At 39.5% G+C, this 12,673-nt stretch overlaps 1 protein-coding gene across 1 annotated transcript in view; it reads left to right on the plus strand.

Moving 5' to 3' along the window:
* The window catches only part of wdr11 (WD repeat domain 11), a 49,634-nt gene that overhangs the window by 2,922 nt on the left and 34,039 nt on the right, over positions 1–12,673 (plus strand). The window contains exons 3-9 of the mRNA XM_026308998.2: positions 597–750; positions 941–1,114; positions 1,425–1,626; positions 5,487–5,652; positions 9,148–9,250; positions 9,893–10,091; positions 11,142–11,242. Coding sequence (XP_026164783.1) covers positions 597–750; positions 941–1,114; positions 1,425–1,626; positions 5,487–5,652; positions 9,148–9,250; positions 9,893–10,091; positions 11,142–11,242 — 1,099 coding nt within the window. The remainder of the gene's footprint in view (positions 1–596; positions 751–940; positions 1,115–1,424; positions 1,627–5,486; positions 5,653–9,147; positions 9,251–9,892; positions 10,092–11,141; positions 11,243–12,673) is intronic.

The raw sequence follows: 12,673 nt of genomic DNA on the forward strand, positions 1-12,673 counted from the left end.
CACATAATTATTTAAATACAGGCTTGTTTACAGGGTCATTTGTCTTTTTTTATATAGGACTTTGGGTTCAATGTTGTGTGCTTCTTATAGGATCTGTATTTTATCTCTCTATTTTTCTGTATCTTTGTCCAATAAACCTGTGTTTGTATAGGCTGTAGTTTACTGAAATCTGCAGACACACAAACACACAACAAGACTTGCCCTGAATAGGTCTACAGTTAACGAGAAGCCTGTTGTGTCGGTTAATTGTGAAACTAATCATCTTCAATTTCAGAACAGTGTTATAATCAGCTGCTGTTGTTTCCCATTTTCTTCTGCACAAACAGCAAAATGTGGAAGTTTCGGTTGCATCAGCCAGATACAACCATTGTGTGTTGTGTGTGTGGAAATTCTCAGTCGTGCAGGTGAAGTTATCTAGAGGTTGAATCATGGCAACTGGACTTGTAGTTTTTCGGTTGAAAAGTTTCACTACTCATCCAAGTAGCTTCATCAGTCTGATAAAGTGTTGGATGAGTGGTGAAATGTTTTGACCTAAAAACTACAAGTCCAGTTGCCATGGCTCAACCTCTACATTGAGTGTGTCTTGTGTTTGGTAGGTGAAATGGTCCAGAGAAAACTACTACCACAATTTAAGTTCACCCTACTGTCTGAGGCTGGCCTCAGGAGATGCCTCAGGGAAGATCATAGTGTGGGATGTGGTCAGCGGCACTGCCCATTGTGAGATCCAGGAGCACTCTAAACCTATTCAAGGTGAGGAATCTTGCAGAAACCCCTCTCTGTTATGTAAGCTTGAATTGAATCATCAGCTCACTAGAGGAAGAGGACGTTTCCCTGCCAGCATTGCCAAGGAGAAACTTTATATCTTTTCTCCTGGCATACACTAAGCCTCCATCATCTGCAGTGACGTTCTCCTCTCTGTTTTCTTCCCTTCTTCTGTTAGACTTGGAGTGGCTGTGGAATCAGGATGCGTCTCGTGATCTGCTCTTAGCCATCCACCCTCCCAACTACATTGTCCTGTGGAATGGAGACACAGGCACCAAGCTGTGGAAGAAGAGCTATGCTGAGAACATCCTCTCCTTTTCCTTTGACCCCTTTGACCCATCCAACATGGCGTGTAGGTGAACAACACATTGTGCCAAATGAACTTCTGTTCAGTTCACTTTTTTAATTTCTTGAAATATAATATTCATTGGTCATTTTTCTATATTGTAGCTTAAGTTTTAAAATGGCTTTAAGCTTTAATATTTTTTAACATGAACCATGTGCCAATTTCATAAAGATGCTAACCACTGAACTGTAGGTTCTCATTTTCTATACTTCACTGTTTTTAGAAAGAGGAAAACGTTAATGTGGGCAGGAGATGTAACATGTTTTATATAAAATATGTTTTGATTTCTTTTTTTTTCTCTGCTTTTCTTTAACAGTGTTGACCAGTGAAGGAATAGTCTTTATCACAGACTTTTCCCACTCCAAACCACCAGGCAGCGCTGGCAAAAAGGTTTACATTGCCAGTCCCCATGCAAGCCCCGCCCACACCAAACCTGCACCTGCAGCAGCCCCAGCCCCAACTGGCGCCAAGAAGGCCCTCAACAAGGTCAAAGTGCTCATCACCAACGAAAAACCAACGTAAGGGCCACTAAAGCTACACCTAAATCCATTGAGCTCTGAGTAGCAGCACAATCCTAAAAAAATCTGTTGTAATACACGTGTGGCCTGAAATCCAGAGCATGCTAAAGCTTTTACATTATTTGATCAAGTTTTTAAATTTCTTATCAGATTACTTTAAGTGGCCCTCAATTTATTCGAAATGTTCCCTTGTGAAATACTAATAATGAATTATTTAACAAATTTTTAAAACTGCCTTTGATATTGTCCGACTTGGAAATGTGCCACGGCCCCTAATGTAATGGAGTTTTATTTAGAGTTCTGAGAGATCATTTTATCAGACAGTTTTTAGGCTCAGCACAGATTCACCTATTAAGTGTATGGATGTGCCCTTGACCTGTAGTGAATCTGGATCTGTCAGCATGTACTAATTATATTATGTCTTTTGCTGCAGGACAGTATGTCTTGTTTGATTAATCAACATTTACATCCATTAGATATGAGTGGAAACTACAGCGAATGATGTATTCCTGGGTGCACACGAACATATAATTTACCATTTTTTGATTGAGCCCTCAGCAGGTTGAGTCAGCCTCTCTGTATTATTGTTTGGTAAAACAGCTGCTGTTCTTTATTCAGCTTGTTTTTTATTTTCTTTCCGTGACTTGTGCTGCTCTTTTTCATCCTTTTTCTTCCCCCAACGAGTTAACTGAGCAGTTGAAAGCCAACTGTGACAGCTTGTCAGTTTGGGAGGAATAACATATGACACATGAGGTAAAACTGTTAATAACACACCTCAGGGATTTGTCAGAAAGCAGGAGTTTTAGGTTTGTTGAATTCATTGTGGACTTGGACTTACAGCTGACTTTTTTTTTCTTTTTCTGAGGTTTAAGCTTTTTGGGGTTACTTCAGTTAAGCTGAGGTTAGTCGACGATGGTGAAGAATAGAGAATGGTTTGATAATGTGGGACATTTTTCATAATAAAAGACACAAGTAGTGTCTAATTGTTATGTCAGTTAGTGACAGAAACTGAATAAGGCATTACTTTCAAAAAAATGCTGGATCAGGGACCAAAGGCTTGTTTGATGTGCTGGCAGCTTCGTGCCAGAGTGGTTGTGACTGTCAAACAGGATTATTTATAGCAGCAGCACTGTGGCCTCTATGTTCACCCACCCAACCAGCTCTAATAACAAACACTCCATTAATCTTACTTGTCTCTATTCTCTGTCTCACCTCCCTTGTTCTGTCCATTTCAGTCTTTATGTCTTCTGTTGGTATGGGACTCCTTCCCTCACCTCTCACATGGTGTGTAATTGCTTCTGAAAGTGCTCTATTTCATCAGTGACTATGTCTGCGTGTCTGTTTCGAGTGTTTATCATGTTCAGTGTTACTGTAACTTGCCTCTCTGGCTTTGTTTGCCTCAGGTTGACAGATGGGGGATTCAAACAAGGCTCTGCTCTTCCATATTTCTCTACCTGTTGGGGACAGCACTGTATCATGCACCTCAGTGTCTCATCAGGCAGCTGTTAATCCGGTTGTTAGCGGCACAGATTTGGTCCCTCTATCACGATAGAAATTGTATTCATGCTCTCACTGGAGCAATCCTGTTCATATATAAACACAAAACTTTATACTGCAACTATGAATGTATTTATTATAAATATAGTTACAGTCAGAAATGTAAAATTTGTGAATTTTATCACCAAAAATCAAAAAGGTCTTCATTAAGATAAACAAGTTATAATATCGAAGATTTCAGTTACTTACGCATTACCATGGTAACAGCACGGTAGGTTTAATATACTACTAATAATACTACTGGACACAAAATTCTGGGGCTGGCAGGCGCTCTTTGAGCTGATGATTTGATACAACACAAGAGCAGCTGCTGTCTGAATGCATGTGACTTGTTTTGTTCATTGCATGACAGTCACAAGTCACAGTGAGGGATATCTGGAGTTCCAACAGTAGAGGCCACCACCTGTTTTCCCAGTTGAACGCTTCTAATGCGGAGCAGCAGTGCAATGTTCTGTTTGCATTAGCAGGTACTAATCCCAGCTCTGACATTTCCTGTGTATGTGTGAAGGTAATTTGTAGAGTCTACCTCAAACTATGAAAACTACTGAACATAAAAACAATGATTATGAATATTTATTTTTAACAATATTCAGGGTTAAATATTTTGAGTAAATGAAGTTCAGCAAGAACAACAAGGCAGAACCTAAAAACACTGTTAAACCCTAATGCTGCATTAACAGAGCTCCAGTATTTTATAAAAATCACAAAACATCTTTCTATTTTTGTCTTGTTTTTGATGTGACGATTTGTATGAGCTTGAGGTTTTGTTTCATCTCTCATTGAAATCCAAGCTGCAGCCATGCTTTCTATGCAACTGCCTGCCAATATCAAGCAAGTTTATTCTATTTATTCATTGTCTCAACATCAGAAGTCTAAGCAGTGAAGTGACTGTATAATACATAAACCCTGTTCTGTGGCTGGTTTATGTTTATTTATCATGCCAATATTAAGGACATATAAACTAAGAAACTTTACTCTCCTCAGATAGCCCCATGTATTATCATACACACCTTGCAGAATTTGCATACACACATGCATGTGTGATCATGCATACTTTATGCATGATCCACTAACTACTGTTGTAGCCTTCACGTCTCATATACAGCAAAGAGGGAGAGATGTGAGGAGTGTATGATGTTTTGGACATTAGATGAATATTTAGAAAGTTTGGCAAAGCTTGTCCTTTTTGCAGTTTTTTTGCCCTCTTTCTCTTTGAGGATGTTTCGTTTTTTTTGCATATAAGACAGAAATCTCTTTCATTGTTTCTTTCTGATGTTTTGCGTTAGATGCCTCAGTCATTTCAGCCCCTATCTCTGCTTTTGCTCAACTGCAGTGAGCCAGTGACAGTGTGATTTGGTTCAGTGACTCCTAAAGGTTTCCCCATTGAGTCTATTTTATCTGTTACACTTTCCCCAAGATGATAATGATCTCTATTGTGTTATAAAGTTTGTCTCTCCTTTATTTAATCTTACTGTGACCTAGAGGAATGGAGCTGTAGGAATGAGTTATGGCCACAGACCTGCTCATAGATTCTGTGAAGATCAGCCTTTTGTTCGTTCTTGACTCAACTGCCAAGTATTTGTGACTGCTTTGTTGTTGTTTGGAGAGCTCGATTCTGCCTGCTGCCATGGGTAATAGTATTTGGAATTAATTTAAACACACATAAGAGAAGTTAACAGACTTAGTATGGTAACATTTTATCCTTTCAAAATAATTGAAATACTTGAATAATAAATTAATACTTCATCAGCCCCCCCCATCAAAGTCACTTCTGAGTTTTACCTCATTTACCAGCAACTCATCGAGGACGCAACACTAATAACTGCTTCATTCAGCCTTCTGTATAGGAAGCCATGAATAAAGATTGACTTGATATTAGAAATGAAAGAGTTTTTATTAAACTTGTTTAAGACTTTCTAATCTGTCATCACATTGGAATACATAATATTTGCATATTTCAGCAGTCTCATTAAATTCTTGGCAATGCATCTAATAGGACTCACATTACTTAATGTTATATATATATATATATACCTTCATTTCAGATCACTGCAGTTTGTTTTGCCTCTTCAGATGAGGTTTGGACAGTATATTGAGTTAAAACAAGAATAGAAATCTAAGACTGTGGCCAAATAAAGGAATGCTGAATCATTTGATATAATTAGCTCTGAAATGAGTCAGTTTGTTTAAAAGATAAATTGATTTATTTTAGGCTTTTAGCTCTCACTTTCTGAACAACCATCATATTGTCCTGAAAAATAAACTGATGTGACATTTCCTTTTCTTACTTGGTGGCACCTTAGTGCGGAGGCAGTGACACTGAACGACTGTCTGCAGCTGTCCTACCTACCATCCAAGAGGAACCACATGCTCCTGCTATACCCGAGAGAGATCCTTATCCTGGACCTGGAACTCAGCCAGACGGTGGGTGTAGTGGCTATCGAGCGCTCCGGGGTACCCTTCATTCAGGTGAGGCTCTGCATGCATGTACTGCAAACTCTCTGTAATAGAGATCTCAGTAAATCTTGACAGGAGGAGATTTTGTGGAAATTACAAACCTGGAAAGAGTTTACCTAGTTTTGGTGGGAAGTAACATGGTTCATTTGCAGATTGCATGAATTTCAAGGTCAAATCTGTCAGCTCTCAGCTCCTTTTCTATTGGGAATGTGAGGGTGACACATTCCTGCTGTGTATGTGGAACTTACAGACGACTTGGGAAAAGAATGGCTGTGCTGTCTTGCTCAAACATTCAACCTACATCACCATCTTTCTCTCCCCTCAAATGAACCTGGTGCACAGTTTCTGCTTTTATTGCATTACTCCAAGGGCCTTACCAAAATCTGTCTTTTTTGTGGATGATTCTTCCAGGAAGCCAATTCCCCCTGCCGTGAATGATAAAGTTTTCTACTTTTCTTCCTCCCTCTCAGTGCTCACCTCATCAAGGTCTGACAACTGCACAGCAGGGCTATGCAGTCCTTAGCTACAGCAAAAAGTTTCACAAGCCTACATATCACCTGGCTTCTTGTTCCTTCCTATAGCCACATTCGGCAGCAGTGGTGACCTTTAGGTGCCAATCCCCTGCTTTTGGAAAGGTGGATTTCTAATTGGAAATTGATGAATGCTGTGGGTGTGTTAGATAGAGGATTTGTCATGGCTGCAGAGCTTCTAACAGAAATAAAGGCTATAATGTGGCTCTGTTCACTCTGGTTTTTCCGCTAACTCGCTATTGCTTTCTGTAAAGGAATGAACATTGTGGGGGCTTGTCATCACATATACAGTGTTGTAGCCTTCCATTTAAAAGCCTCTTTCACTGAAAAATGTGTTTTTTTTCCCCTCTTATATTTATACCTAAATGTTGTCCTCTGCCACTGACTGGCGTTTGTGCAGAGTTGATCAGTGACAGGCTACATTCACATTTGATGTTTAATACCCTAAATCTGAGGTTCACACATACGTAGACAAGAAAAATTTATGTCACAAATTGAGCAGCCAGAACTAACAATTCAGTGGCAGCTGTGACAGATGTAATACAAAACACTAGCCATAGTTTCAGCACTGTACCTGGGGGAAGCAGGAGTAATGGGCAGTGTATGATATCTGGGCTAATTTACATATGTCTGAATATTCATGAGTCTTGGATTTCACAGTAAAGGACCAAGATCAAGTGTGTTTTAAGGCTCTTTGCTGAACATTTTTTATGGAACAACTATGTTAGACAATAACTTTTTAATCATATATTTTTTATATGACACATGTCTCTGGAGGGGATCTTAACAAAAATGTCTTATTTTCTCTGAAATAAGTTGAAACTGACAAAAAAACACCCTCTGCTCTAATTAGTAGAACAGACATGTTGGTTTGCTTTGATTTTAAACAATACATGAAACTGAAATTGAATATAAATGACATGGGTAAAAATGTTGGGGTCCTAAACATAGTGCACTTTTTTTTAAGAAAACCACTGTAATCGAGCCCTTTTTGTAGCTCTTAATGAGACTTGTACACATCTCACCTGGAGGACTGACCTACTCTTCTTCAGCAAACTGCTACAGCTCTCAGGTTTAATGGGTGCTGTCTTTTAACTGCAAGGGTTAACTTCAGTATCTACGCAGAGGTTTGGTTGGGTTAAAATTAGGGCTCATGGCAGGCCATATTCAGAACAGTCCAGTGTTTCCTGCTCATCTGCTCATGGGTCTGTTTAGATGTATGTAAAGTCTGTCTCTCATGTGAATAGTAAACCTTTATAATAAAGACGAAATGTGAAGTTGCTATGTTTAAACTAAGTTACAGTGTTTGTTTGGAACATTAACTATGGTGAATTAGTTTTTGGATGTAATAAAAACTACGACTGAATTACTTTAATTTTGAAGAAATCGTAAAAACCTGGTGACTTTCAGGCAGGTTCTAAAGTCTAAAGTTAATACAATGTTTTGATATTGATGTGACTTAAAAAGCATTCATATTTTGTCTGTCTAAAGGCAATTCTCTCAGAAACATTGGGGCTTTACATCATGTATTTCAGTAATCCAATCTGCCAGTTATAATTCTCTTATCAAAAGTGGGGTCTGAAAGTCCTTCCTACAGCTTGTATCTTTCTCTTACCCTGGCTGCTTTTTCACTGAACTCTGCTTCAGTCTGGGTTCAGTTTTAGTTTTGCAACCACATGTAGTGACATACAGTTGTGAGATTACAATAGTGTGCTGGAAATACGACAAGAGTCCTCTTGTGTTTTTAAGGGTACCGAGAATTTTGTTTTGTTCTGTTGTTTTTAGTAAGTAAGAATTAAGCTCTTTTCAGAACTTCCTTTTTGTTCTATGCCAAACTAAGGTATGCAGGTTTGTATGACAGTAATGGAATACAGTTTAAAAGAGGCGTAATGGTCTGAAAAACCAATTAAAATCTACACAGTGAGTGGATCTCTTAGTTTTAACTTTGGTTGTTCTGCTCTATTTGAGCCATACTGTTGTTTTTTAATTATAACCTTACAGCCTTTATTCACATGCATGGACCAGTTCCTCAGATTATCAGAATGGTCAATTGACATTTTCCATCTGTGTGAATTTGTGTCCTATTCAATACTCTAACCTACTTCCATTAATCATGATTTCTTTGGGTCATTTGTGATCTTGTTTCAATAAATGTATCTCTGGTTCACTTGCACAAAGGTGGAGAACAAGCCTTTGTATTCCAACTCGCAGGGCAGGAATAGAAGGGCATTACTCACCCTCCCAGGTTCTGTCCAGTCAACACCTCCCTACTCTAAGTGTTATAAAGTGCTTGTCACACAGCCAATTTGCATGAGTGATAACACAGCATCAGCTAAAGTCCAGGCTTGAGTGGCTAGGCTTTAGACACTGCAGACAAGAAAAGACATGAAAATACACACCTGCCCATGTATGCTACACGCTATCAGACTTGGCTCAAACACAACGCACACAGACCTTGAGGTTTATCGGGTAAATGTACAGTAGCTTTGATTACAACCAAACTCAATTGATTACAAAAGTTAAAGTTAAATAAAAGATTGTTAAGGGTTTAGATGGGGGTCAGATATCTGTGTGGAGCATGGCCTTGTTGCTGCAGAGTGACATTGTTACATTGGAGGTTATCAATGAGTGATCACCTCAAAGTCTGCTGCTTAGTACAATCAGTCTGAGCACTGAGCACTACACTGAGCGACGTAGCTCTAAAGTGAACGCTTTCCTCATCCCATGTGCTCAGTTTTTTAACATAACTAATGTTTGTTTTCTATCTGTAGCCAAGACAATTAAGCCATTAGTCAGCTGACTAAAAACTAATCAGCAACTATTGATTAAAAAGTTTTGTTTTTTTTTGTTTTTTTTTAAAGGAAAGTGCTCCTCATTGTAAGTTGGGTTTTGGGGCTTATGTAACCTTAGGAAATTGTGACGGGAGTTTTTAATATCTGACATTTCTATAGACACAATTGACTTTCTCTGTGTTTAGGTGATTCCCTGTGCTCAGCGGGACGCCCTTTACTGTCTCCATGAGAATGGGTGTATCACCCTTCGAGTGTGTCGCTCTACTACTGCTCCAGAGGAAGCAGCAGGTATGAAGCATCTTCACAGAGATCTGCAGATCCTACTTGTACCACTCTCACTCCTGTGCTGTTACCCTGTCGTCATCTATTCAACCAAACTGCACTGCAGTCAGAGCCCACAGCCCTTCTCTATGCTCCAGTGGGCATTTAGCCTCTTGCTGTCTCATTTATCTTTGGCTTAGTGTTATAGGCCATTGTCTCGCTAAATCTCCCTCTCTACCTCCCTTACTCACCTTACTATCTCTTCCATGCTAATCTCTGTCTACTCATCTTTCTTTTTCCGCTCATTTCCTTTTGTGAGTCTCTCGTGTGCTCATTTATTCTCTTATATCATGTCGTCTTGTCTTATCTCCTTAAATCCTTTCTTCTCTCTCCATTCTCCTTCTCTAATGCTTACTCAGGTGTCTTCACAAGTCTCACACTTTCTCACTCTTATCTGATTCTTCTTTCTCTCTTTTCTGTTACAACCATCTACTCGCTGTCTTATTCCGTGTGTTCAACAGTGTGGTCTGATTTCATGACATTTGATTTAATCCAAACCATTCTTCTTTTACATTCTCCCTCGCTGTCACTCTGTCTCTCTACCTACTGCTACTTATATTTATCCTTTTATTTTATTTTTTTTTCTCCTTTCCACCTGCTCTCCCTCAGACCCAGAACAGAGTGTCCAGGAGCTCGTGTACGACCTGCGTTCTCAGTGTGACGCCATCCGAGTCACCAAGACAGTCCGGCCGTATCGCATGGTCATCTGTCCTGTCAATGAAAACAATGCTGCACTCATGGTCAGCGATGGCAGAGTCATGCTGTGGGAGCTCAAAGCCCACACTGGCAAGGCTGCTGCCAATCCTAGGTACACACACACACACACACACACACACACACACACACACACACACACAGGCATGCAGATAATTCTGCAGAGCTATAATTTTACAGGTGGTGACTGAAATGGAAGGGAAAGGTAATGGTTAAAAGTTTGAATATTTTGTTAAGTGACTCAAGCTGACTTTAAACTTCATAATCCTCTGACCTAAATTCAGTCCTGTTAGTGACTGGCGTAGGTAGGGCATGCAGAAAGTTTAGCTGTCATTGATGAGCCCTGTTTCCCTTTGATCGAGCACTGCCTTGCTGCTGTCTAGGAGACAGTTTTGTATTTTTTTTCTTAAGTTGGCTTCATCTGACTGTGAGCAAACCAATTTAATTTGGTCAAACGAGAAATCTACAGCATCAAATTAAAGAAAGATGGCATGTTCCAGCTTTTTGCCACTCTGTGATGTCTTATTATAGTTCTTGCTTGAAGTTTCAGACAGGTGGGATTTCTATTTTCAGACTTTTCAGATGATTAGAGTTGTCTTTCACACTACTCCAAATTGATATTCTGATGCGTCCTTGAGATTGTTAAAAAAAATAAAAAATAATTGATGCTCATTGTTTCTACTTGAAAGGCACAACATATTCCCCAAAGCTGTTTTGGCTCCGAGTTGATATACTGACATGAGTTATAATACCCGTCACATTCTCCATGCCATGGTGTGCTGAGCATGTACAGATGAATTAAGATGAGTTATTTAGAATGAAGCATTCTGCTATACCTGGTCGATTATGCGTGTAGTGTATAAAGCTCTATCAGTGTTTGTACCAGACATGATGATATTTTTTCTAGGAATCATTCCTGTGTTTTATCGAGCAGCTTCTAATCAATGCAAGGAATCAGTGCATGTGTCATCCTCTATGTATGGTGCGTTTTCCCTCAGGGTCAGTGAATTATTAAAAAGCGAATCACATTCATCATTTGCAGAAGCAATATTCATTTATCACACCCCATTCACTTGGTTTCAGTAACAGACGTGCATGCTTGTGTCGTCTTTAATTAATATTCCCTCTCCTCCTCTCTTGTCAGTTCGGGCCTGTCGCCGCTTTACTCCCCTGTGTCGTTTTGTGGAGCTCCACTGGGTCCAACCCAAAAACGGATTCAGGATCTTTCTCTCAACAGTATGATAGGTATGACTGTACACATCACTGTGAACACCGTTTAGCAAGCAGTGTCATAGACAATGTCACTTATATCGCTTTTTGTTGCAGCAAAAATTTTCTCTCTCCCCACGGTAGGATGACTTTCATTTTTGAAAGGAAATTTGAAAACTCAAAAGACTGAAGGAGACATAGTTATATGTGTGTGACACAGATGAGTGAATGATTATGTGCATCAGGCTTTCTTAAGTCTTGTATTGTACTTCTCTGAGCTGCGTGGGCCTCGGGGTACTTCACTTTCTGCTTTAATGTGTGACTACTAGTTTCTCCTCTGTGCACTACATAGGCCAGCGTTACTCCCCAAGCTGAGCAGCTCTGTACAGAGTCCCATGGGTGCTTGCCCATTCGTCTTTCACTTGTGTCTCTTTGCCATCTCATCCTTTTGTTTATGACCTATTTCCATAATTCTCACTCTCTCTGTCTCTAGTCTTCTGCACTTACCCTCTCTCTCACCTCCCTGTTGATTTAAAACAGAGCTGCCTATCAAAAGATGAATGTGGGTATCAAATGGTAATAAGCTGTAGGAATTTGTTTTGTTTTTTATATTTTTTTTTTTTTTTTTTTTTTGCTGGCCACATTCAGCAAGACTCAAGCTGCCAGTCAGCAAAGGGCTTTGGTGAGGTCAAGCAGTAGTCATTTGCGTAAGGGTATAGGGTTTTGCTGTCTCTCCCCTCACACACCAACATATATTGGCACACAGATTGGTGCCAGCTACCGCCTGGAGCAATAGATCTGTCAGACAATTGTTGATAAGAGCTCTTGTTATCAGGGAATGTCACTTGCAGGTTGCTAGAGTTATGTGCAAAGCTAGCTTGTTGCCATAATCAGATGCTCATTGGCTGACACAGGAAAGAAAACTGATCAATGCAGGCAGGAGATGCCACCTAGAAAACATTTCCATTTGCTCCACGTGGCATTCTATTGTGTCTGTAGTTACTATGTCCTCATTTTATTTGATTATATCTTCAATCTGCAGTGATGCTCATTAGGACTAACATTACATTTCCAATGTAAAGAGGGTTGTTATGGTGCATGAAATGAAAACCAAATGCATTATTCACCCAGCACTAATTATGACTTCAAGGTTGTTGCACCCTTAGATGACACCTTGTATGGCAGCTCTGCAGCTCATACACACCAGGAGATTACTTCCCATTTCAAATGTATATAATGTGGTCATTAATTGCCTAATTATGAAGTACATGGCCATCAAAATCCATGCCACAGTAAAGATACGGTGTACTTAGGTATTGAAAATATTAAAGGATAATGAGCTTATAGTAAAAACTGATGTTAAATCTGTTTTTTTAAACCTAATGGAATCAGCAAAGTAGCGTTAACTGGATGGAGGATATACAATAGATACCTCTGTTTAAAACACGGATCTGTGTCTCTGTTGTC

This window comes from Mastacembelus armatus, chromosome 15 (genome assembly GCF_900324485.2).
Source record: "Mastacembelus armatus chromosome 15, fMasArm1.2, whole genome shotgun sequence".
NCBI lineage: Eukaryota > Metazoa > Chordata > Actinopteri > Synbranchiformes > Mastacembelidae > Mastacembelus > Mastacembelus armatus.